Source organism: Plodia interpunctella, chromosome 7 (genome assembly GCF_027563975.2).
Source record: "Plodia interpunctella isolate USDA-ARS_2022_Savannah chromosome 7, ilPloInte3.2, whole genome shotgun sequence".
NCBI lineage: Eukaryota > Metazoa > Arthropoda > Insecta > Lepidoptera > Pyralidae > Plodia > Plodia interpunctella.
Window position 1 is genome coordinate 1,878,162 of NC_071300.1, and position 25,911 is coordinate 1,904,072.

General features: G+C 34.1%; 3 protein-coding genes across 3 annotated transcripts in view; all 3 read left to right on the forward strand.

Moving 5' to 3' along the window:
• Window positions 1–2,727, forward strand: part of superdeath (Suppressor of ER stress-induced death) — a 39,028-nt gene extending 36,301 nt beyond the window's left edge. Inside the window, exon 14 of the mRNA XM_053748277.2 lies at window positions 439–2,727. Coding sequence (XP_053604252.1) covers window positions 439–597 — 159 coding nt within the window. The 3' untranslated portion in view covers window positions 598–2,727. The remainder of the gene's footprint in view (window positions 1–438) is intronic.
• Window positions 2,728–3,258: 531 nt separating this feature from the next.
• Window positions 3,259–12,427, forward strand: LOC128671612 (membrane alanyl aminopeptidase). Its single transcript, XM_053748269.1, has 15 exons — window positions 3,259–3,346; window positions 4,727–5,301; window positions 5,774–5,941; window positions 6,302–6,622; window positions 6,827–7,010; window positions 7,235–7,476; window positions 7,800–7,992; window positions 8,164–8,350; window positions 8,527–8,630; window positions 8,798–8,974; window positions 9,384–9,568; window positions 9,835–10,002; window positions 10,465–10,611; window positions 11,174–11,252; window positions 11,858–12,427. Exons 2-15 carry the CDS (start codon window positions 4,727–4,729, stop codon window positions 12,176–12,178), a joined length of 3,051 nt encoding a protein of 1,016 aa, XP_053604244.1. The 5' UTR covers window positions 3,259–3,346; the 3' UTR covers window positions 12,179–12,427.
• Window positions 12,428–15,132: 2,705 nt separating this feature from the next.
• LOC128671613 (membrane alanyl aminopeptidase-like) lies at window positions 15,133–24,731 on the forward strand. Its single transcript, XM_053748270.1, has 14 exons — window positions 15,133–15,210; window positions 15,473–15,999; window positions 16,676–16,831; window positions 17,278–17,598; window positions 19,256–19,439; window positions 19,761–20,002; window positions 20,527–20,716; window positions 21,656–21,845; window positions 22,196–22,299; window positions 22,647–22,826; window positions 23,102–23,283; window positions 23,485–23,799; window positions 23,875–23,944; window positions 24,340–24,731. Exons 1-14 carry the CDS (start codon window positions 15,208–15,210, stop codon window positions 24,667–24,669), a joined length of 2,994 nt encoding a protein of 997 aa, XP_053604245.1. The 5' UTR covers window positions 15,133–15,207; the 3' UTR covers window positions 24,670–24,731.
• The last annotated feature ends 1,180 nt before the right edge of the window (window positions 24,732–25,911 follow it).

Consider the following 25,911-nt stretch of genomic DNA (forward strand, 5'->3'; position numbering starts at 1 on the left):
AACGTAAAATATTTTTAATATTGATATAAGTTATAATTTAACTAATAACTTAAGACAGAAGGTCCCTTAAGTAGGGACTAAATAAATTAACCGACTTGGTATTAAATGGATGTCACAACTTTTTACGGTAAAAAAACTGAGCTACGAGACTTGTTTTTTTTACAGTTTATGTGTTGTGTTATGTTTTTGATGGCATTACAATATTTAGGTACTTGTTGCCAACATTAATCTAACCGCCATCTTGATTGACTTGGCCGCGTCAGCTGCCATGGCTCTAGTGTGATGCCAACTCCACACTGTCGTCAAACAATAAATAGCTAGGGAAATAGCTAGTATTTGATAAAAATATTCTATTTAACAGATTATCTTTCACAGATTATGTATTTATTTCTTTTTAGTTACAGCATTTCGTTAACAATATTAAATTTTCCTTTACAGCTGAAACGATTCGTAAACGAATCATGGCCCGAGCTGGGCCGACCGGTCCAGCAAGTTTTAGAGCGAACAGAAGCCAACGTGCAGTGGATGGAACGAAACTACCAAACGATAATCGACTGGCTAATGGTTGCTGACAAGAACTCAACCAAAGCCTGGTGACTGAGCTAGGCTTGTAGTCGAAATTTTATAAGAACATCTCTAGAAACAAACTTATATACTCGTAGGTGGTAACAAAAAAGCATAGACTCAATTTTATTTTGGGATCGATCGAGTTGATTTATGTAGACGATTTTCTGATCATGTCTCGACTACATACAATATATTTTGTCACGGCACGGTATTCAGATAAATTGTACTACAATTTCTAAAAGAACCTACCTGTACGATCTCTGCGGCTTAATGGTCGGACTACAACACTGGAGGTCCCCGGGTTCGAACCACGGTCAGCTTAAGATGGAAAATGATCTTTATCAGTTTGACCTGAGTCCTGAGTATGTATTTGTTATAGAATATAATATCGTTGAATTGGGATACTCCCATAACTCGAACTTACTTTGGGGCTAACTCAATCAGTGTGATTTGTCCATATATATACTTACCTATTTATTATTTTTTTATTTTAAATAAGAATCTCATTGTTTTTATACAATATGAATTCGTTTCAAATAATATTGAGTTTGTTTCTAGATAAATTAAGTTAGTTTTTGAGGTGTTCAGTAGTAAGTTTCGTACGATTAGTCATTAATTTAAGATACATAATAAGCGTATAAGTGGTTTTTATTATAAAGTTATCTACGTTTTATGCTTGCTAGGCCAATGTGGACACAAATATAATAAAAATGAACAATACAGGCGAAAAATTGTGCTAATAATAACAATTTATGCCATTATTGAAAAAAAAATGGCAAAACAAAGTACAATTGTCCTTTTATCATTAAAGAATTAGCCAATTATTTATAGGAAATTAATTTATTCTGTTAGTCAATCATAGATAATTCGAAGTTATGTTTAGAATAAGTAATATTAATTAGTACATATTTTGTAACTCGTTTTATAAGTACACAAATGCTATTAACTGTGTAATCAATTTAAAATGTGTATAGAATATGTTAATTATAATTTTTTTAACAAGGAATTTATGACAATGTGAATATCTGAGAACAATATCCGTAGTGCGACTTTGCTAATTACAACTCACCATCGAGTCGATTCGCAGTGAGACGCAGCTAACCAATCACGCATGACGCAACGTCAACCACACTGCAATGTGGTTCGCTGCGTCTCACTTCGAATCGATTCGACGGTGAGAAGTGACATGCAAACCCACCATCTGCGCTCACAGATTAAATTAAATTATTTCTTCAAAATATAAATACATATTTAAAAGTTTGAAACGTCTTATTTAAAATTAAACTAGTCATTATCACAACACGATTGTTTTTTCTAAAGCACTTACTTTCTACTAATAACTTTACCAGCATTCAATATTTAAATATTGGTAAAAACGCTTTTTAATTGATAAGGCACTATATTATATATTTTAATACTTTACATTCTGCATTTCTACTTCAGGGAAAAACAAACTTAATATGTGACGTGTCACGCAAAAATTTATCTTATGGAGTAAGGGCATCTATAATAAAAATGAACAAGTAAAACGTCTTAAGCGACTTGCTTTCATAAGTCGAATACTCACATTGACATGGGAATTAATTCACATTATTACAAGCTTTTATATAACTTGCAATGTAAGTAGCTGTACCTATGTATGTTAGAGTGGAATCTTGTAACTCAATTTTTAAGCAGATATCTTCAACCGATTGAGCTGAAATTTTAATTGTACACGCGTTTAGTTTGGATGACAATGCTTTATTACAAGTATGCACCGAGGAACGGCTCCCGACGAAAAACTTCCCAATGTAATTTACTGTACGGATATGATTTTATTTTGTCACGCATTGATTGCAACAAGATCACTATGAAAACAATAAAAGCTTGTGTCAAAAATGAAAATTTTGTAAAAAAAAAAAAAACTTATGCAATTAGTCTGAGTGAGTAAAGTATCTGATTGAAGAACCTAACGAAGCGCTTAATTACAAATAATGTTATGAAATTGTTATTAACGTGAACATTATTTGATAGATATATCTCAATCCCAACTTTATGATTCAATAAATAGACATAAGTACATATTATTACCTATACTAATTTTACTATGTTTAAAGCCCATCTGATAATTTAAGAAACAGGAAACCTACTGGAATATTGTGTAAAATTTGGAATTTGGAATTTGGAAAAGAATTTGAAAAATTAATTCCGTTTTTTTTTTGTTATCGATATAATAGAATATTATAATGTACACTATAATAGTGTATGCCATCACAAACCTCAGTGGTAATTTTTTTAATTTTTTCAAAATTATGATATACCATGTAAAATCTCAATAATTCCATTTCAGAGAACAGATTCTATTCAAGTGTATTTAAATCACTTTATGTTTGTAATATTATGTGGTAGCGATCTATATTTGAAATATAAAATTAAATTTTTAAATCAATTGTTTGATTTTTAATCCCCGCTTGAATTGGACCTGATTCATGCAAGAAATGGCGCAGACAAGAAAAGGGTTCAAAATAGTATTGGAGTCTATGGTCTTCTTTGGTAGGTATATTGGAATATAGACCAATTATTGAAATAGGAAATTATAACTGAGCTAAGAAAAATCAATATCGATATTCATCGTCACAATTTCCTAGCAACTTTTATGATATTAATTGGCGATACGCCGCTGATAAATGTATCATTATCGATTAAAATAACGCGATATATTCTTATAATTTAGATTAATATAATCCAGTTGCAGGCGATAGCTACAGGCTGAAGGGTTGCCGCTAATTTGGACGACAAGGTAAAGTGACCTTTGGCACATTATTACAATTATTTAGAAGTTAAACAATATGTAGATGCTACAGATAAAGAAAACTTTATTCTGATATAAATAAACTGTGAAATAAGTGAGCACGTTGTGGTAGAAAATCTTATTGACTTAAGTGTGTAAATGGTTAATTTCTAAATATTAGATACGATAATGTGAAATAGTCATATTTTTGAACTGATTTCAATAATAACAATATAATTTGTGTCCAATCATATATACGTATGTACAGAGTGTACGATTTTATAAGCAACTAACGTCTCGCCCCGGCTTCGCTCGGGTAAAACCATAATAAAAAGTCTATGTCACTCCTGAAGGATTCGCCTATCTCTGTGCCAAATATCTCTCTTTATATTATTTGTATGGACTAGCGGCCCATAACAACTTTGCTCGGGTTTAACCTTAATAAATTATACACTTAAACCTTCCTCGGAAATCACACTATTTATTACAATAGCCCGCATCAAAATCCGTTTTGTAGTTTTAAAGATCTAAGCATACATAGGGACGGACGGCGGAAAGCGAATTTGTTTTATACTAGTTATTAGTGGTTGTACTAATTTGAAACATCTGTCGTCTATATAAATAAGTAATTTATTTATATCTATTTTTTTTAGTTGAAGACACCAGGTCTTCGTTAGTACCAAATGGATGATCGTTAATACCATTCTGGTACCCTTTCACATCGTTATATTTCTTCTTCTGATCATTGAACTCGGTCATATTTTTCAAGAACTCCAAGAAATGGCATTTAGATATTTCTTCTTTCTTTTGAAACAAATAAAAATACTTTCCGTTTCTGTTATTCAATATCCTACAATATAATCATGATAAGAACATTAACAACTTGTCTCAAATGAAGCATAAAGTTTTATTTTCCGACGTCACCGTATTGATAAATCACCTTAATTCCTAAATATGATAAGATAAATTTTATTATAATACAATTTATCAATGATCATATCAGTATATTTTAGGTAATGGAAAACGATAAAAAATCAAGGTTTTTTCATTAATCAAAAAATTAATTAGGTATGCATTTTTATCCACAAACATACTGGATTTGATTTGTTTCAGATTCCCAATCCCAAAAATTTTATACAAACTACATTTTTTTCAAATTTATTTTAAACTAGCGGCCCGTCCCGGCTTCTCTCCGATGAAAACATAATACATTATACATCTAAACCTTCCTAAGAAATTACACTAAGTATCTATTGGTAAAAACCGAAAATCCGTTTATGAGTTGACACAGTAGATGTCTTTGTTTTATAATATGTAAGAATATTATATATTATGTAAGCATGTGAGGATTTACAACAAAGTATTTTTTAAACTTTTTCTTTTTTTTAGATGGCGGCAATGAAATGGTTCCTTTTGGGGGTATTGTGTGTTTCCGCACAGGCTTTCCCTGACAGACCAACTCAAAGATCGTCCAAAACCAACATCTTCCTTGACGAGATGCTAGAAGGACAGATCTTTGAAAATCTCATGATGGAAGACACGTCTGATAATGCACGTAACGACGCTGTCAACGTATACCGCTTACCAACAACTACTAAGCCATACCGTTACAATATTGACTGGATTGTTGACACCACTGAGCTAACTTTTGGTGGTTCCGTCGCCATACAACTGTACGCAACTCAAGCTGAAGTGAACGAAATAGTCATTCAGTCAGATGATTTGAACATTCTTAATGTAACGCTTACAAGAAACAATGTAGTTGTACCTCAGACTTTTTACCTTCAACCTGAATATGATTTTCTGAGAGTGGAGCTTGTAAACGGTTTCCTAGACTATGACGCAGTCAACGCTACGTCGGCTCTTTACGTGTTAACTATCAATTTTGAAGCTGAACTGAGACACGACATGTATGGTATATACCGAAGTTGGTTTAGAAACGAAAATTACAACGCGACACCCAAGTAAGATCAAATTATATAATTGTTTCTTGCAGTATTCATCATGGCTTAGGAACATGGTCATTCTCGTAAGTGGAATGAATTAGACATAACAGCTTTCTTGACAATATTAATGAAGTAGGTAAGCCTTCTGTATTTCACACAGATGATAAATTTATCAATTAGAGTGCAGGTTTCCTCACAATGTTTTCCTTCACCAGAAGCGAGCGGTGATCGATAAAACTAATATTACATTAGTCACATTAGCATACAAACTTGCACAAATATTATCTACCTATTCAAGGCAAAAGATCCTAATAATAGATAATTTATTTAGGCTTAGTTGCACCAAACAATTTTGCGCTGCCGTCGTTTAGTTAAAATGGCATACATGCAAATTTTTCTGCACAGATTAAAGTTAACGTCAAATTTGACTGGTGTAACCCACCCTTAATGTCATAAACGTGATCTAACTAATTTTATGTGTGCTTTTCAGTTACATGGCCACGACACAATTTCAGGCCACTTCGGCTCGGAGAGCGTTTCCTTGTTATGACGAACCAAGCTTCAAGGCTACCTTCGATATAAGCATTGCACGTCGTCAAGATGTCAAAAGTTGGTCTTGCACACGATTAGCGGGAACTGCACCATCTGATCTTTATGGGTAAGATCTCTCTCTCATCTTCGCATATTCCCGGTTGTTTTCGAAGCGTGACGTCAACTTTAAAAATTTGAATATTCGCCATGAATTTATATGATCTGCCAAGGCCTTGGCTCCCACGTATGACATCTATGTGAAGATAAAATAATATATTATATCCATAATATGGAGTGATCCAATTCTAGGGCAAACAATGAATTTAATTCAAAAAATATTTGTCATTCAGAATCTATTTTAAATCACCGAGAAACCCATCGCAGTTATCGTACAAATAGTTTTCTACAAAAAACTTCTTTTTATTTACGAAAAATGTGTTTACCTATTCGAAAATAATGTCATTATACTTATTAATTTTTGTTTCAGTCCTGAATTCGAAGTAGACACTTTCTATAGAACTCCCATTATGTCCACTTACCTATTGGCCATTATAGTCGCTGATTATAAGAGTGTTGAATTTAATAATACACAAGGTCTACTCGAGTACGAAGTCATTGCAAGACCTGCTGCTATAGACAACAACCAATACCAATATGCTTTTGACGTTGGTCAAGAGCTTCTGGCAGAAATGAGTGACCATACCGCCATAGATTATTTCTCTGTTGATAGTAATCTCAAAATGACACAAGCTGCGATTCCAGATTTTGGAGCTGGAGCTATGGAAAACTGGGGATTACTTACTTACAGGTATATAAGTTCTGATGTTATCTGATGAATACCCTGAGTACACCCATAAAGGGTGTAAGTTTTGAAAGTTCAATCAAGTAATATATAATCATTTCACGACATCCCAGGTTTTTATTTGAGTTTTGTTTAACGATCTATTCAATAAATATTTTTTTGACCTGAATGAATTCATCATTTGTGACCACAATTTTTTTGCTGTTTTAGGGAAGCCTACATCATGTACCATCCCAATCACACCAACAGCAACTACAAACAGCTAATCGCTTACATTTTATCTCACGAAATAGCTCACATGTGGTTTGGAAACTTGGTCACCTGTGACTGGTGGGACGTTCTTTGGCTTAACGAAGGTTTTGCTAGATATTATCAGTACTTCTTGACTCACTGGGTAAGAGTTTTACATGTATTTCCAGTAATTACACGATTTAAAGTTATCATTCTCACATCCTTGCGCGTTTACAGTTGCGTTTGGGGCGGTAAGCGGTCAGCATAAAAAAAAACATCTTACAATCGACCGCCTGTCTTATATATATATACCTTCACCACAAATTGGAAATATGTCATATCAATAGTAAAATGATGCCAATAATAACAATATCGATAACTTTCCAGGTTGAAGATCACATGGGTTTTGAGACAAGATTCATCACAGAACAGGTCCACACTGCTTTACTCTCAGATTCGGCCATCACCGCCCATCCTCTGAGCACCTCTGGCATCGGCAGCCCTAGTCAAGTTAGCAGCATGTTCTCCACCCTTAGTTATAACAAGGGTGCTGCTATTATCAGACAGACAGAACATTTGCTTGGATTCGAAGTTCACAGACAAGGATTGAGAAATTATTTGGCCCAAAAGTATGCTACATTTTAGTATCCAATAAGATATATAGATGAACTCAATATTGCACCATTTACAAAGGAGTTATAAATTGCAACATTATATAAGTCATTATTATATATTAGATTTTATGTGTAGAGCTTTTGATACGACAACAAAAAAAAAATTACAAATAGTAGTAATACATGACGCATTTTGCACTCTCTACCAGAAAACCATAAGACCAAATAGAAATAGCATTGTGATAAATAGAAAACTTACTCACGATGTTTGATGGATTGAGACATGTCATCATGAAGTGACATAATTAATGTGTAATTATAACTATACATATTTTTAGGTCCTTTGATACTGCTTTGCCAGTCGATCTCTTCCAACACTTGCATGATGCCGGAGTGTCTGCTGGAGCAATCTCTGAATATGGACCTGGCTTCTCAGTCGTTGACTACTACAGGACCTGGACTGAGCAAGGAGGTCACCCCGTGCTCAATGTTCAAGTCGACCAACAGACTGGGCGATTGACCATCTCTCAGGTATTCTTAATTAAATCAAAGCTACTGGAGTTACCAAGACAATTTATCAGTATTCCTAGTACGCTAGGAGCTACTATCAAGCCTGAAATTGTGATCTATTCGGCTATATCTTGAGTGTTTATAATAATTATCATGATTTTTGTGAAGGTTTAAACGTGTCTTCACTTTTAGCGTCGATTTGACATTACCAACGGTTATGCTACCCCTGTCACCAACTGGATTGTTCCCATCAATTTCGCAACTGCAAGCAACCCGAACTTCAACAATACTAAAGCCACTCACATCATGACCGATGGTACCATGTTTATTGATACAAACATATCCAATGAATGGGTCATCCTTAACATCCAACAGACAGGTATATTTATAAGTTTTATTAACTTTATATCATTATAATTATCAACATTCAACTCAAATTCAACAGAAACACTGCATTCAAAATAATTTATTTCAAAATGTCTACCTGGCAATCATTTATATAAAACATATTTCATTCCTAGTAGAGACCATCTTTAAAAAGAGTACACATTTCAGCATTCTACAGAGTCAACTACGACGATTACACATGGAACCTAATTGCTTTGGCTCTGCAAAGCAACGAGAGCAGAGCTGTGATCCATGAATATAACAAGGCTCAGGTACATCTCATTTTTAAAATATTTCAGCCAACGACAATTTTATTTAAGTGAATTTAAAATGCCAATTTCATAAGTAAGGATTGGATTCTGATATTTTTTAGAAAATTTCTACGATTACTATTAATTTTATAAAGAAGCATACCCATATCACTAACATTCTCTTACAGATTGTCAACGACATCTTCCAATTCGCCCGCTCTGGCCTGATGAGCTACACTAGGGCTTTGAGCCTGCTTTCCTTCCTGCAGTACGAGACCGACTACGCCCCTTGGGTGGCAGCCATCACTGGCTTCAACTGGCTGAGGAACAGATTTGCAGGAACTTCTTTACAAGAGACTTTTGAAGTAAGTAAAACGATTTCAAGATTATACTAAAACTGGAAGAACCCGGAAAATCGCTCAGATAAGAGATAGATTATAATATTAAAAATGTAACTGAACTATGTACATAATTGTACAGTTCACTGTTTGTGGTCTTTATGCCGTGGTAATAGTAGCAAATTTGCAATTAAATTAGATAGCTTTGTATGTTGTTAACTAGATAAGAGATAAAATTGAGAAAAATCATGACGAGTATTTAATTATCCATACCAAAATCAATATTATTTAGATCTTTAAATTAAACCTACGTTTTTCAAAGTTGCATTGCTGAAGATCTTAGTACAAAACATGATTGAAAGCTGATTCAAGATAAAGTTACAGATATGCTACATCATAACTTATGCTTACGAAACCATATATATTTTTACAATAGACCCTGATCGCCACTTGGGCTACAACTGTAATGGCCGATGTAACATACTACCCGACGGAAGGCGAAAGCTTCATGCAGTCCTACAAACGTATGCAATTGGCCCCTACCATGTGCGCGATAGGAGTGCCTGAGTGCACTGAGGCTGCTGAAATTCAGTTCAACACGCTGATGAATGGAGTTGCTGAGTAAGAGTTTCCTATTTTAATCATAGTTTATTGTTCCAAAAAAGCAATTAGGATTATATAAAATACTAATATATATACTGGTGGATAAGATTAATTTGGCAATACTTGAAAAATAAGAAAAATTAGGCTTACAGTACTTTCTTTACTTTTGCCTACAGTATCCATCAATGTCATTAAGATGGCGGGTTGCCATGTACAGTCGACTTTACTATGATGCCTCAGAATAATTATCGATAGATTGAATAAATACAATTTGCGTAATTTAGGGTTCCAGTCGATAGCCGTAGCTGGGTTTACTGCAATGCCCTACGTAGAGGTGACGATTCGCACTTCAACTTCCTCTGGCAGAGATTCCAGAGTCACCACGTCTACACGGAGAAGATCCTTCTCCTCTCTGTCCTTGGTTGCACCAATGATGTAGCCAGCCTCACAGTGTAAGTACTATTAAATTATTATGGACATTTTAAATCTTTCTCATACCCTCGCATCACGTTGTTCGCGTGAAATAATCAATTTCTGAAGATTACGTTCGGCTGTGATTCCACTATCAACTGCCTGATGCTCTTCTTGGAAATGCCATTGTTACCTCATCTTTCACGACTTCTTATCCCTTAGCCTCGAGAGAGTACTTAGTACTAGAGTATAATTGATGTTGGTGAGTCTAGTTTTAGGGCGGAACTCCGTTGCAGTGCATTAATAAACATAGATTAAATAAAAAGACGTATATTGTTCATTTTCATTAGTATTTGAAAATAACACTTTTTCAGTTGTTGTTGGTATGATAATTTCAATTACTACAATGAATGCTTTTTCTATTATTATCTAATGAATATAATCTTCTACCTACTTCATTATTTGTTACTACATTTTTAGAAGCAAACTATTTGTATTTTTAGCTTCTTGGACGCCATTCTTGAAGAGAACTACTTGATCAGGCGTCAAGACTACAACACCGCTTTCAATTCTGCCGTCACTGGAAACGAAAATAACACGCAAATTGTATTCAAATACGTTCAGGAGAACCTCGAAAAATTGGAGGCTGCGTAAGTATATCATTTTATTACTAATTTAAAAAACATCACAATCTGAAATTACAACATAGCTGTTTTAATTTATCATTATAAAGAAAAAATATTTGTTACCGATATTAATTTCATTATTAAGACTTTGTTCTTTTGTTTCGTTGAAGATTTTGTTCATTTAATTTCTTCATTTTCACTATTAACCACTTTCGAGTCTAAAGTGTGTTCTGAAATTGTCGAAGTATCGCCTAATTATAAAATCTTAGTGTAATTTAGGAATTACTCCGTAATGTTTTATTGATCCACGTGATCAGTCTAGTTATTTTTTTAAAAATCTAAGAATTTTCCTAATGCAATTTCAGCTTATTTTTACTGGCAATTTTGTTATTGTCTTTTTTGATATCAGATGACACTTAGAATTCGTTTTAAAATATATTTCTTTTATCTATGGTTCAAAGTTTTCTATAACACTTAGAACGAAATCTAAGTGTTCTATAACATCTGAATATTTAGAGATACGTCCATCAGTTTTACCAAACCAGAGAACAAATGTATCATATTTAACGTATTCCTTTAATGATAGATACAACGTCACATCCAGCATCGTTGGGCCTCTGAATACCATCAGCGCCAGATTGAGGACAGAGGAGGAAATTGAGGAGGTATACTTTTTTATACTTACACTAGCGTCCCGGCTTCCCGGCCCGGTGCCCGGTTGCCCGGTAAAAACATAATAAATTATACACTTAAACCTTCCTCAGGAATCACACTACCTATTGGGGAAAACCGCATATAAATCCGTGCAGTAGTTATTGAGATTATCGCGAACAAATAGATTGAGAGACGCGGCTGAGGACTTTGTTTTAGAATATGTAAGGAAACAGAGAAACATGGTTGTAGCCCACCTAATGGTGCGTGGTCACCGCAGCCTGTGGACGCCTGTGCAACACTAGGGGTGTCATACGCCCCTTTCCAACTTTGTGGTCTACCTTTGACCTTACCTGCCACTACCCTGTAATCTGCAAAATCTACTAAACCGATTCTTATGAAATTTGGTACACAGGTAGAATATAACCTGAAATAACACATATAATACTTTTTATCCCAAAATTCCGCGGGAGCAAAGCACCGGGATCATAAAATAAGTTAACTTTGATGTACTTATTTTGTTTTAAACATTTTACAATTAGACCTTATACTATTCTTCATGAAGTGGATTTTAAAACAATCATTCAAAATGTTATTTATAAAAATCCTTTCCCTACAGTTCCAACTATGGGCAAGAGAAAACCGTAACGCTCTTGGAAATGCATACAACAGCGTATACAATGGCGCAGAAAGTGCAAGAGCGAGCATAAAGTGGACTAACGAAATCCTAGACGATGTTCTCAACTTCATTGAGAATGGTGGTGACGAAATAGAAGTAACTACTGCTACTCCAGGAACTGAAACTCCAGTTGACACCGAAACACCACCAGACATTGATGAGCCTACGACCCCAGATATTCCTGAGCCCGATTCTGCTGTGACGTCAGCACTATCAGTAGTAGCTATCGCTGTAGCTGCTATTGTGAACTTAGCCTTATAATCGTAGTCAATAATTTAATTGATAACACCTTTATGAGATTTAATAGTTACAAGATAATTGTCCTATTTTATTATTGAAAATATATTGTATGTTCCAGTTGCTTTTTGACAATTCAGACTTACGCACACAACAATGGAAATAGTATGATTGAAAGTGTGTTGATTTAGATCCTTGGATTGACAATAATAAGCAAACATGTATCCATATTGATGTAAATAATTATAGTAAATTATTATAATATTTTTAACATTCGTCAATTTCATTTTCTACCTCAAAACAAGTTATTTCTTTGCATATCTACTTTTCAAAAATGTTCATTAAATAATTTTTCATCTATGAAAATTTAACTAATATACAAAAAAGGGAAGGATTAGCACAAGCTTAATAAAACCTTTTCAATACGAAAGTTTTTTTATGAATAAGTAAATGTTACGAATTTTATTTAATTTAAGTTAAAATCTATCAATAGCCCTAATATATTGTCTTTAATCTTAACTTTCCCGTATATTAGCAGAATGAAGAATATAAAAAATAATACATTTTTTTTGTAAGTTACCTACTTTTTATTATTACATTATAATTAAGTATATTTTCTATACTTTCTATTGTTCATTTTTCCACTTATTTATTTTATTATCATCACGATTTATTCATTTTATTCTAATTGCTTATATAAATGATATGATAAAAACGAATTGGTACGTTGTCACGTTTCCAATAATTATACAATTATCTTAATCATTACGCAAACTATTCACAGAAAAAATATGAATGTCGCACTACATGTGTTATCCACCTAATATTATAACAAGTCTATTTGCCAGACAAATTAAAAAGCCTCTACTTTCGATATTTATTTCGCTACAACTTTTGAACGGCTGAACCGATTTTCATGAAACACAAACATAAAACATGAAGCTAAGAACACTCGGGCTAAAATTATCTATGACACAAAAGAACTAAACGAAAATAGATTCATCCGTTTTGGAGCTACGATGCCACAGATACACAGACAGGCACGTTAAACTTATAACACCCCTCTTTTTGCATCGGGGGTTAAAAACGAATATTTGTAGGTATGCATGTAGGGAAATCAAGTAAAATAGTACTGTTTATCTCAATATTTCCACAGAAGGGAAAGAGCAACTAAGTAAAAAAATATTATTGGTTTATCTTCAACTAGCGGCCCGTCCCGACTTCACTCGTGTAAAAATATAGTAGATTATACCTTCCTCGGGTATCATCCCATCTTATTCGTGTCACTCTCAACAGAGTGGTCGTGGTCAACATGGTTTTTGATTCTGGGAGACAGGTGTAGCTCGCCGTACGATGTCCCGCCATCTCTCCCTGCTTGTAGTCATCCTGGTGCACCCGTGTATAGGTTCCACCACCAGCGCCTTCATCTGGCCAGTCAATCTAATTGGCGACCTGCCGTGCAGCCTAGCGCCTTCAATCTTGCCTTGGACAACGAGAAGCTCGATCGAGTTATGGTTTCGTCTCGAGATGTGACCAAACAGCTTAATTATGCGAGTCTGTACTATATGTGATAACCGCTGCCTGATGTTAAGCTTATCTAATATGGAAGTAATTGTGCGAAATTCCATCCATGACACTCGAAGCATCCTTCGCCAATTCCACAGGTACCTCAGGTATCACTATCTACTAAAACCAGCATCAAAATCCGTTGCGTACTTCTAAAGATCTAAACAGACAGCCACTTGCAACATTATTTTTCAATACAGCAGGAGCAGTTATAAGGTTCTATCGATATTTGTATGTCTATCCGTGGCATCTTAGCGGCTAAACCGACAATGATTTATTTTCTTTTTATATTTGAAAGGGAATTTAATCGGGAGAATTCTTGGCTATGTTAATGTTTGTTAGTTAATCAGTTCTTTTGTAGCGGATAGGAGGATGCATGTAACTTCGGATTCTGGGGTTTCTAAAACTTTTAATTCACTTCATAATAGATTTAATTTTAATTAATAATAAGATTATGGCAACCATTAATTCTAAATAAACTAAGGGAAAATGAGAAGAAAGAAATAGGTATTTACTAAAATTCCATGGCCAATTTGGAAATCCTTAAATAGACTTCGGACACAGGCTGGTCGGAGCAAAGAAAATATGTCCAGATGGAGAATCTCTGACGGCACAGATTTAAGAAGCTGTTTGTGTCGTCGCAAACGCCCACTTGACTATAATGCCCTTAATGTCCAAACAACTGCATGCAAGAGGACCTAATGCCTGCCACCGACAACGCGATTAGGGGGCTAATTTGTAGGCCGCAACAATTTAGTCTTTACCATCGAAATGCTAAGAAGAAGAAGACTAAAATCCCATTAAGAAGACAGGGAATATACCTAATATAGCTGCTGTAGATAATAAATACTACTACTACTGTAATAATAGTAAATGTTCAAAAATAAATACTATAGAGACACCTTAACATCTGCAGACGTTATAACTATTAAAGTTTTGTTAGAGTTCCAAGAAAGTAATTTAAAAGATTTAATACAATTAAATTATTATTACAATAATATTTTATAATCACACCTAGTCGATATTTCTGGGGAGCAAAAAGCTGGTGACTATTTTGGCCAACAGTTGAGTTTGGCCATACAAAGAGGAAATGTCGCCAGCCTTTTGGGAACGTTACCGCACGACGATTGACGATTAGGATCAAATTTTTATTTAAATTAATTTCATATTTATACTCTCGTTGTAATTTTAGGTTAATTTGGTTGTTCTTTATTTATGTATTGTTTTATTAGTTTATATTTAAGCTAATTAACTACTATAATATGTCTATTTCACGAAAGGTCCTATAGAATATCAAATTATTATCTTATTGACTTTAAACTTTAAATATTTTAATCATTATTAGTATTGGAATTAAGATAAAGGCACATAATTTTATCATTATCTATGATATATATTATATCAAAAACAATATCGGTAGATTAACAAACACTATTATCAAAGAATTGTGTTTCATATGCTCATTATCCTATGAAACCAGCGTGACGATGGTACGTATTATATTTATATTTATTTATTATAACACTTTATTGCGGTAAACACATTGAGTTGAGTTTAACAATACAAATATTAATCCTAAATATTCACATTACTTATGAAGATGACCTATCATCAAATCAAACATGATGAACTGGCCATTCATAAAAACAAATAAATCATCTAGGTAAATTTTTGCCATCTATGATCGTTAATTTTATCTGTAATTAAACGCAAATTATAAAATAATTCTTATTAAATAAGTCTTTGTCGCAGGTTGGACGCTGGTTCTTTCTCCTCGTAGGGATAGTCCTTCTTCAGGATACCTTATCTTTTAGCCCAATTCCAGATCTAGAAGATGAATGGGCAACATATACTGAAACTCTCAGGGATCCAGCTTACCGACTCCCAACCACAACAGTACCTGTACGCTATGAAGTAACTCTAACCCCATACTTCGATGTCGCAGCAACAGAAGAAAGGCAGTTTACTTTTGATGGAGTTGTCAGAATTTGGATCGAAGCTACTCAACAAAATGTAAACGAAATTGTTCTACATTGCAATAACATTACTATTGGCACCGTTAATGTATTTACGAGTAGTGTTGATGCGCCATCAGTCGACATCTTAGTAGCTGAAGATCAGAGAGTTTGCGAAGCACCTTACAGTTTCTTAAGGTTGCGTACTTCTCAACCATTGCAACTGGGCCAAGAATATGTTGTGTACATCAATTTCATTGGAAATTTGCAAACCAACATGAGAGGTTTTTACAGGAGTTTCTACTACGACAGCACAGGAAGAAGGTAATACTTTTATTGAATATGATTGCAATAAAGTAAATCATTAGTAATGCACCGCTGAGAAGATTTCTATTTCGAATATTTCCTCCTTTGACAATTTCCGCAGAATTTTACAAATTCTCATCGGAAATTTCAAGGGAATGATCTGAAAAAAAGGGGGAGGGTTCTAGGAAATTTCCATGCAGTATAAAAACGGCACATCGCTAATCAATTGGTTTATGGTTTTTTTTTTTTTTTTACAAGTAAACTCAAAAACCATAAGACCCATTTAAAAAAAAATTCGGCTAAAAGATAGACTAGACTTTCAAGAATAGTATGATGCTATAATATACCGTTTATTGCTAAAAAAAAACTCGAACTATGTCGTAGACAGTATCGTAGCTGTAGCTGCATTTTACTTTATGTTTTGATCAGAGCTTGTGGAGGGTATTCCCCTTATTTAACATCTGTTATTTATTTAATAATTTCAGCCGAATAATAAAGATAATACTAATATATTACGTAATCTCCAAACATTTTCCGCGATCGATTTATTGTTTTATCAACCTAACTCTATTAACGATCGGGTAATTAAAACAATGATCAATAAAATTAAAAGATTGCTTTGCGCGTAAACTTAATATTGGGCATATACGAGTACCTAAAATAAAATCATAATAAATTATGTTATTTTTTGCAGATGGATGGGTACCACTCAATTCCAGCCCGGACATGCGAGACAGGCATTCCCTTGCTACGACGAACCTGGCTTCAAATCCTACTTCGACATCACCATCATCAGGCCCGATGACTTCAGCCCCACAATATCTAACATGCCTATTAGGGAGACTACTATGTAAGTATAAACATAAAAAATTCTAAAAACTTTTAACACACAGAATAGGTCAAAATGAAATCTGGCACCAAGATACAGTCTCGAATTAGTTTAGTGTCTCCAGGGTACATTTATTTAAACTTTTATTGTTATTCCTAAAGTTTTAGTGCATTAACTTATGGAGTCAATAAAGTCATTGTATTTATCATTATGGTAATACTTATAGTATAAGGTAGTACTTACTGAGTGTAAAACATCAAATCAACCTATGACAAACTCAGGTGTCTCAGAAAATATCGTGAGGAAACTTGGGCTAAAAATTCAAGTTTCGATAACAAAACCAATACAATAACATTAAAAAAGTCGGAGTAAACAAAAAAGTTTTAAATTATACTTTACTAATATAGAACTAACTTTAGACCACAGCGCAACATCGATACTTTCTTTAACAATCTCATTGTTCACAGCTTGACGGAGACCGACCAAGTCGCAGAGACCTTCTACACAACACCATACACATCAACCTACCTTTTGGCATTCATCGTATCCCATTACCAGAAAATAGCAAGAGGCACCAATGCTGAAAGACCTTTTGATATCTATGCCAGAGATGATGCAGTTGGTACTGGTGATTGGGCTTTGGAAATCGGAGAAGATCTCATGGTTGCCATGGAGCGATTAACTAACATTTCTTATTATGAAATGCAAACGAATCTAGACATGAAACAAGCGGCCATACCTGACTTTTCTGCCGGCGCCATGGAGAATTGGGGCTTATTGACATACAGGTAATATTCGTTAATTTTAACATAGTAAAAAAGAAAGCACACGTCTGTCTGGTTTAGCTATCTTCTTTTAAACCACGCAACGGATTTTGATGCAGTTTTTCAGTGTTACTAATACAAATTTATTAACAAAAGCCTAAACCTTGTAAAACCTATTTTATATTTTGTATTTAAACTTTAGTTTGAGGGAAATTGACATTACTAAGTTTTGACAAAGCTTAATATTGTATTGCCATGAATGATCATGTAGATGCGTGTATTATCACGAATAATTTAATGAAAATATATAATTATCAATTCAGGTTCGAGTTTGAGCTAATTTTATAATAACGAATTCAATACCTACGGATACTTTATCATCTCTAAAATTCTTGTTTATTTAAACAGAAAAATACGATGTTTTATCAGTTGCAACCGGAATTGATCACTTGATGTAATATGGATAAATATAATAATAACTTCCACGTTAATCTTTTAGATATACAGTTATAACATTTATTTGTAAAAACAACACATACACATTCTAGATACGATTTTTTTATCAATGCGGAAAATTCTTTATAATTGTGACTTAGTTATTAATTAAAAATTATATCCATTTAGTTGCTATGCAGAAAAAATATAATTTTAAAGAACCTACACAAACACAATTAGTGAAAGTATGTTGTGAAGAACCTAATAGTAATAAAGAATATAAAAAAAACTTCTTATATAACCAACAAAATTTTATAAACATGTTTTTAGCTAGTCATTCCTTGTACCACTTCGAAACTAGTCCCCACCCAAATCCGTGGAGGTCCAGTGGTTAAGACCTTTGCCTGTGATTGAAAGATCTCATATCTCTCAATCTCATCGATAGGTACTTGTGCCACATGAGTTTATTAACCAACCTAACTTGTGTATAGTAGTTTCATAGACCACCACAAATTTTCGTTGAAAGAAAACATCATCGTGAGAAAACCTGCTCATAAGTAGATAGTTGCGTTCTCTAGTGCGTATGCGACTACAGTTTTAGCAATAACACACCGGATTAAAAAAGACTGAAGAATTTTTATTATTCATCTCCTGGTTCTGTCATCTTATGTCAAATTCAAATTCAAATTCAAATCCAAATCAAATTCAAATCATTTATTCAGAAATTAGACCTTCACAGGCACTTTTTCTCGTCAATTTTTATATTTATAGTTATTTCTCACAAGCTACAAACTACTGGCATTTCGGAACGACCACTGCTGAGAAGAAATGCCGAAAGAAACTCATTTGAACAGTGTTGGTCCCTATCATGCCAGATCGGCTTACCATTATTGTTTCTTACAATGTTTTTTTTTTCTAATAATATATAAAAGTACATAGTGTATGAGCAATAAGGGGCCAATTTTTATTTTCAATTAAACACTTGAAACAAATTATTACCTACAGTTGATTAAGATTACTTACCATGACGATTAACAACTTCAGTGGCGCAGTGGTAAAGACTTGCGTCTGAACCGAAAGGTCCTGGGTTCGATCCCCGTTCGGGTCATGATGGGAAATTATATTTTTTTTATTGGCTCGGGTCTTGAATGTTTATCTATATATCTATTTGTTATTATAGTATCATTGAGTTAGTATCTAGTTAGTATTTATTTTTTATTATTTATTACTTTTAACTTGTCAACAGGGAAGCTCTAATCTTGTATGACGAACAGAACTCCAATCACTTCTACCGTCAACGTGTGGCAAATATCGTCGCCCATGAGATTGCTCACATGTGGTTCGGCAATCTGGTCACTTGTGCCTGGTGGGACAACCTGTGGCTCAACGAAGGCTTCGCTAGATTCTACCAGTACTACCTCACAGGCTCCGTAAGTTTCATTATCATCGTCTTTTCCGCCCACTTCTTTTTTTTATATACTTTGCAGGTGAATAGCACCTTACGTTGGACTATATATATAGTCTGCAATATCAGGCATATATCTACCTAATCCTGTGTATAAGCCTCTTTATTCAAATCAAGTTGAACAAAATACCCAAAAAATTTGGACCCATTTTCAAGTGTTTTTACAGCACACGCCTATTTTCTAGATACTAGATCGAATCCTGTATTTAAATCTGTATCACTCCCATTGTAAGTACTACTTATGTGTAAAACTACCTCTAACATAAAATTCACTTTACCCTGACAGGTTCGAGAAGAACTTGGTTATTCTACTCGTTTCATAGTAGAGCAGCTTCAAGTGGCTATGTTCTCAGACTCTGTGGACTCAGCCCACCCTCTGACAGACCCTTCGGTCAACGACCCCAACAGTGTTAGCGGTCATTTCTCAACCATCACATACGCTAAAGGAGCTTGTATCCTCAGAATGACCCAGCACCTTCTTGGAGAAGAGACGTACAACAATGGACTTCGAATTTATCTTAGTGAAAGGTTTTATATAAATCTATACTTACTATATAAAATGCGAAAGTCTGTCATGCTTTCCTTCTGTCGGTCTGTTATGCTTTCACGGCTTAACCGCCAGGACGATTTGCGATTTGGATCGATCGGAGGTCACACTACCACAACAGAACTGCGGGCAACAGCTAGTTTTTAATATTTCTAATTAATATGGTCTACCAAACTCAATCCACTACTTAATGTGGATCTTGAATCATGTATTTAGAAAAATACACAAAGTAATTAAAGTCACGACAGATTTATGGCCAATATTAGTATTATTAACTACAAATACTGACTTACTGACTATGAAATACAGGAAGCCTAGATCAGATATTTTTCTATTGAAAATCATTTTTGACAATGCTTATAATATAAAAATGTAACAAAAACTAAATAACCTGAAATTATTGATACCCATTTGATCCATTCGCAAATATGCTGGTATATCAATTATATGCCCTATAATAGTCAAGACAAAATTTAGAAAGGCTTGATTTCGATGTATTTTCTAGGAAATTCAACGTGGCCGAGCCCCAGCATTTGTTTAGCGCTTTGGACAGAGCTGCTGCTGCTGATAATGCCCTCGCTGCGTACCGTGGCATCACTATCGATGAGTACTTTAGAACTTGGTCGGAGAAGGGTGGATACCCAGTTGTAAATGTCGCGGTCGCTCACTTGACTGGAATCATGTATGTTACCCAAGTAAGTATGAATAAAATGGCTCCGATTAAAATTTTCATGGAACTTTTTTTAGAATTGACTTCACAAAATTATTATCAAGTAAAACTGTCAAATTTTAAATAGGCGAAACAAGAATTAAGCTTGAAGATACGAATAGTACCAAGCATCCAGCTTTAAACAAGTTGCAATTGATGACATTCATCATCATCATAGTCGCATTCCTCGTGGCTGAGGGTCGTGGTCATTACGTGGAATTAAACACACACAACAACTTTCTGGGCATTGCCTTCTCCATTTCACACACAAGTTAATAATCAACCAGTGTGCATGTTTCCTCACGATTATTTTCCTTCATTGGAAGCAAGTGATGGTCGATAAAAACTACTACACATGAGTCGGATTGGTATACAAACTCTGTGGCATGAGTAGGATTCGAACTTGGGACCTTTCGATCCACAGGCGGGCGTCTTAACCATTACACCACCACCGCTTCTGATGACATTCAACCATGTCGAAAACACTTTATATTTTCTTTTCGAATTTGAGGATAGTTCAATACATACATTTTTATAACATTAGTGGTAGAAGTATGTATTTTATTTTTAATATCAGAGTACAAATCCAAGAAATAACTTTGAAATAGTACTTACTTGTTTAAATATGGAATACACAGATGCGCTTATTTTTATTACACTGACTATTTATAATACACTAATAACAAAGTATTTCAGTTTTTTCAAATCGATATTATTTTTTAAATTATCCAAAATGTTCGAGGCCAAATTCTGTCCTATTTTTCAAATTCACTCATTATCCTCCACAGAGATTTTACTGGATAGGATTTCGCTTCTCCCACCCGCTACTTGGATCAAATACTTGTATACTTCTTTTCGGGTTTAAGAAGCGAAAATATGTTATTTATGTCAAGTTATATTTTATTTAACATTCGAAATATTTTAGGAACGTTGGGAGAGAAACACAGGAAAATCAGAGAACCCTGGCTTGTGGCATATTCCCATTACCTGGACCAGAGGCAACGATCCCAACTTCAATGACCTCAAGCCATCGCAGATCATTACTGACGTGGTCACTGTAATCAATAGAGGATCCACTGGATTGGAATGGGTTATCTTCAATAAACAGGAATCTGGTAAGGAAGAATAGGTTGCATTCCAATAGTCTTATATCTTTTCACTGTAAATTAGTAATATTCACATATTATATCTCAATTCTACAGAAATCATTACTGAAAATAGTTTTTCTTGATAAATTTCTTCCTGTAGAGGTACCTACATACTATTGAAGTTACTGTTTTTCTAAGATACTGTAGCACTTATAACAATGGGTTCATAGTTTATATTATTCCACATACAATTGTAACCTTAATCTTTTTGACAAAAACACCCGAAGGTATATAAAATGAAAGGGCCTCCCAGTATATGATCACTCATATTCAAATCCATTAAAGAAAAAATAAATCTGTATTCTATTTATTGACAGGTTTCTATCGAGTTAACTATGATGACACTACCTGGGTACTTATCACTAGAGCTTTAAGAAACAGCACCCAAAGGAATGTCATCCATGAATACAACAGAGCGCAGGTAACTTTCTGTTAATATTATCGCTTAGTAGACATTTCTAAGCCCAGATAAATCGTATCATTATAGATATAATTTTTGTACTTGAAAATGAGTAAATCCCAAGTATATTTTCATAGAATTTCAAGAAGTGGGCCCTCAGACCACACGCGCATTTATATTGCTCCAAAAATTTTCGCTGTCAAAAGTAAAAACTTTTGACAGCTCTCAGCTTTAACAACCGGCATCTCAGATCATAAAATTGCTTCAGCGAAATAATAATCTACGCTAATGTCAAAACATTTTCTCGAATGTAGGTGTGGCAGTAGTAGAGATTATAGAGAATTAAAGAACCTGGTCTTTATTTTCAGATTGTCAATGATTTGTTCAGTTTTGCAAGAGCCGGTATCAAAGGGTACGAAAGGGCTTACAACATTTTGTCCTTCCTGCAATTCGAAGATGAATATGCTCCGTGGTTGGCCGCCATCGATGGATTTGCTTTTGTTCGCAGGAGGTTGGCTCATGACGCGGACAATCTGCAAAAATTATGTGTATGTACATAATAATAGAACTTTTCTCTCTCTCTCTCTCTCTCTCTCTCCCTATATATATATATATATATATATATATATATATATATATATATATATATATATATATATATATATATATATATATATATATATATATATATATATATAGAGAGAGAGAGAGAGAGAGAGAGAGAGAGTATGATATGATATGAGTAATTCACTTGCACATTATTACATAAATAAATTATATATATATAATTACTGTTTTCAATGCCTTAAAAATATTTTTGCAGGAACTAATAAGCCTATGGAGCACAGCTGCCGTCAACCGCCTTGGATACAACGAAATCCCCAATGAGAGCTACATGGATGGTCTCTTCAGGATGTACCTTATGCAGTTCCTCTGTAACATCGGACACACAGGTTGCGTCAACGCAGCACGTCAGAAATTCGCCAACTGGAAGAATGGTGGGATGTAAGATGTTTAATTCATTAAATTGATATTTTTCTTTAATCAAGATGAGGTTTAAAAATACCATTGAACAAATTTCGATTCCAAATTTTACATAGGAAAACAAATGGATGTATGTTTTCATATGTAAAATTAGCTTCATTTTGTTTTTGTATTAAATGAAATATTGTTTTTAATGTTAAGTAATTTCTTTAATTATTTTAGACTTCCACCAAATGAGCGTCCATGGGTTTACTGCTCTGGACTGAGAACTGGCGATGCAGAAGACTTCAACTATTTCTGGCAACGTTATCAAAATGAAAGTTTGGCCAACGAACAGGTGGTCATGCTGCAAAATGCTGGTTGCACCTCTGATACTCCAAGCCTTGAGAGGTTCCTTGATGCTATCGTTGCTAATACAGATGACGTCAGATCTCAAGATTATTCCACTGCTTACAGCAACGCTGTGGCGGGCAATGAAGAAAATACCATTAAAGTTTTCAACTGGCTCACCAATCACTTTGAAGCTGCTAATAATGCGTAAGTTCCTGTCCATGTATCGAATTCTGTATTTAATCACACTGGAATATGTTTCTTATACTTTACTTTTTTTAGTTTTGGTTCCTTGTTGACGCCTTTGAATAACATTGCTGGAAGACTTCTTTATGAAGAGGACTTCGATGTGGTAAGAAAAATATGAAAATATATCTCTTTCATTCTCCTCATTCTCTTTCATCCTCAATTGAGCGTTAACACTTTATTGGGAACTCGAAAAGAGACACAATAAGTTTTACATTATCATGCCAGTCGAATTACTTTAGTATTAGTTTTAATATTAAGAATATACCTACTTGATAGATTAGACTTCAATTAACAAATAGGTACTTCAACTGTATATTTAGATATACACTTAAAGTACCTATTTGTTAATAAGCGCTATTTGTGAATGAGGAGCGGGGCCACTACTTATATATAACATTTAATTCTTTTTTAAACGTACTTTTATTTGCCAATACACACACAGTTCATTGATACCATCATTGACAGACATGATCAATAAATAAACTTCGAATTTCACAGTTCACAAGATGGCTTGAACAAAACCAAGCATTCATGGGAGATACAATTTACGACGCCATTACCTCCACTGTGCAAGCTTCTAGAGCAAATTTGGAATGGTCTGACCTAAGGATACCTGAATTTGCCCAATACTTCGAGACTGGTTACGTCGAGGAGATCATTGAAGAAATCATTGACCCTACGGTCCCACCTACAACTGACAGTACGATAGATGAAGCAACTACTGAAGCGCCCACCACTGAAGATGACGGCGAACCCGATTCAGCTAACATTGCTGTATTAAGTGTCGTCACTTTGACCGTAACTTTGATGATCAATCTTGTCATGTAAATTGTAAATATAAATAAGATTTTCTTATAAATGTGATTAAATAAATGTATGTACTTCTGTTACTATTTTTTTTTAATCCACGTTACAAATGTTAAGTTCGATAACTACCAAATAAATACGATATTACAACCACATTACGAGCTTGAGAGTTGAAAACCTGAATACTCTTTGCGAATATCAAGACAGGTCCTGTGCTGCAGTAATAATAATTAACTTGGGGGCTACACATATAATATAATTGAAGAAAGGTCAAATTTGTACATTGGATATTTTTTTAAATTCTTCATGGAATATACTTAGTTACTGATAATATAGATGACGAAAATATAATTTTGGAAATTTTGGTCTGTCTGTCTGTCCGAACGCGCATCACTCGAAATCTACTGGACCGATTTGCTTGAAATTTGGTATGTAGATATCTTATATACCGGGTTAACATCTTAGATACCTTTCATCCCAGTAAATAGTCAGGTTCCCGTAGGATAATTGAAAAACTAATTATGAATAAAAAATGCCTCAGAATGCCGAGTTAACATTTTTTAGACATTTCGTCCCGGAAAATGAGGAGGGTCCTGTAGGAAAATTAGATACATTACATCCCGGGCGAAGCCGCGGGCAAAAGCTAGTTAAACATAAAACACGGAGCACGTTTTTACGTCCAAACATTTTCTCTCTTTTTTTACACGATGCGTACACGAGACGTGAAAAAGAGATACAGGATATGGACGTTTGTGACGTGCTACGTGTTTCTACGTTTCATTGTAGGTCTCCTGAATCATATATTCATCAAAATGAACCTGATTATTTTCATTAATCAAAGACAAAGATTATTTATTTCCAAAACCATGAGTTTACATTTACAATGTGGTGTTAATTAGAAGAACTTAATTCTACATGTTTCACCGTCCATGGGTATATAAATTTAAATGGAGAACATGCTATCACCCCACAAAACAAAATCGAACAAATAAAAGTAATTTAATTAACTAAATTTTTATCTGAGTCTATCATTAACAAAATCGTTCAAATTATAACAACATTTATCAATCGGTAATTACCCGAGGTGCTTTGTAAATAAATATAAATTCTGATTTTTATATTGTTGTGGAATTTTGTTATAAATTTCAGATGCCCCAAGTACATACAATACTTTTACTGAGTAATGCCGTTTTAGAAGGATGTAAATATAGTTATCATCAAGTATCTATTCATTTTAGCATGTATAACATCGGTAATATACGA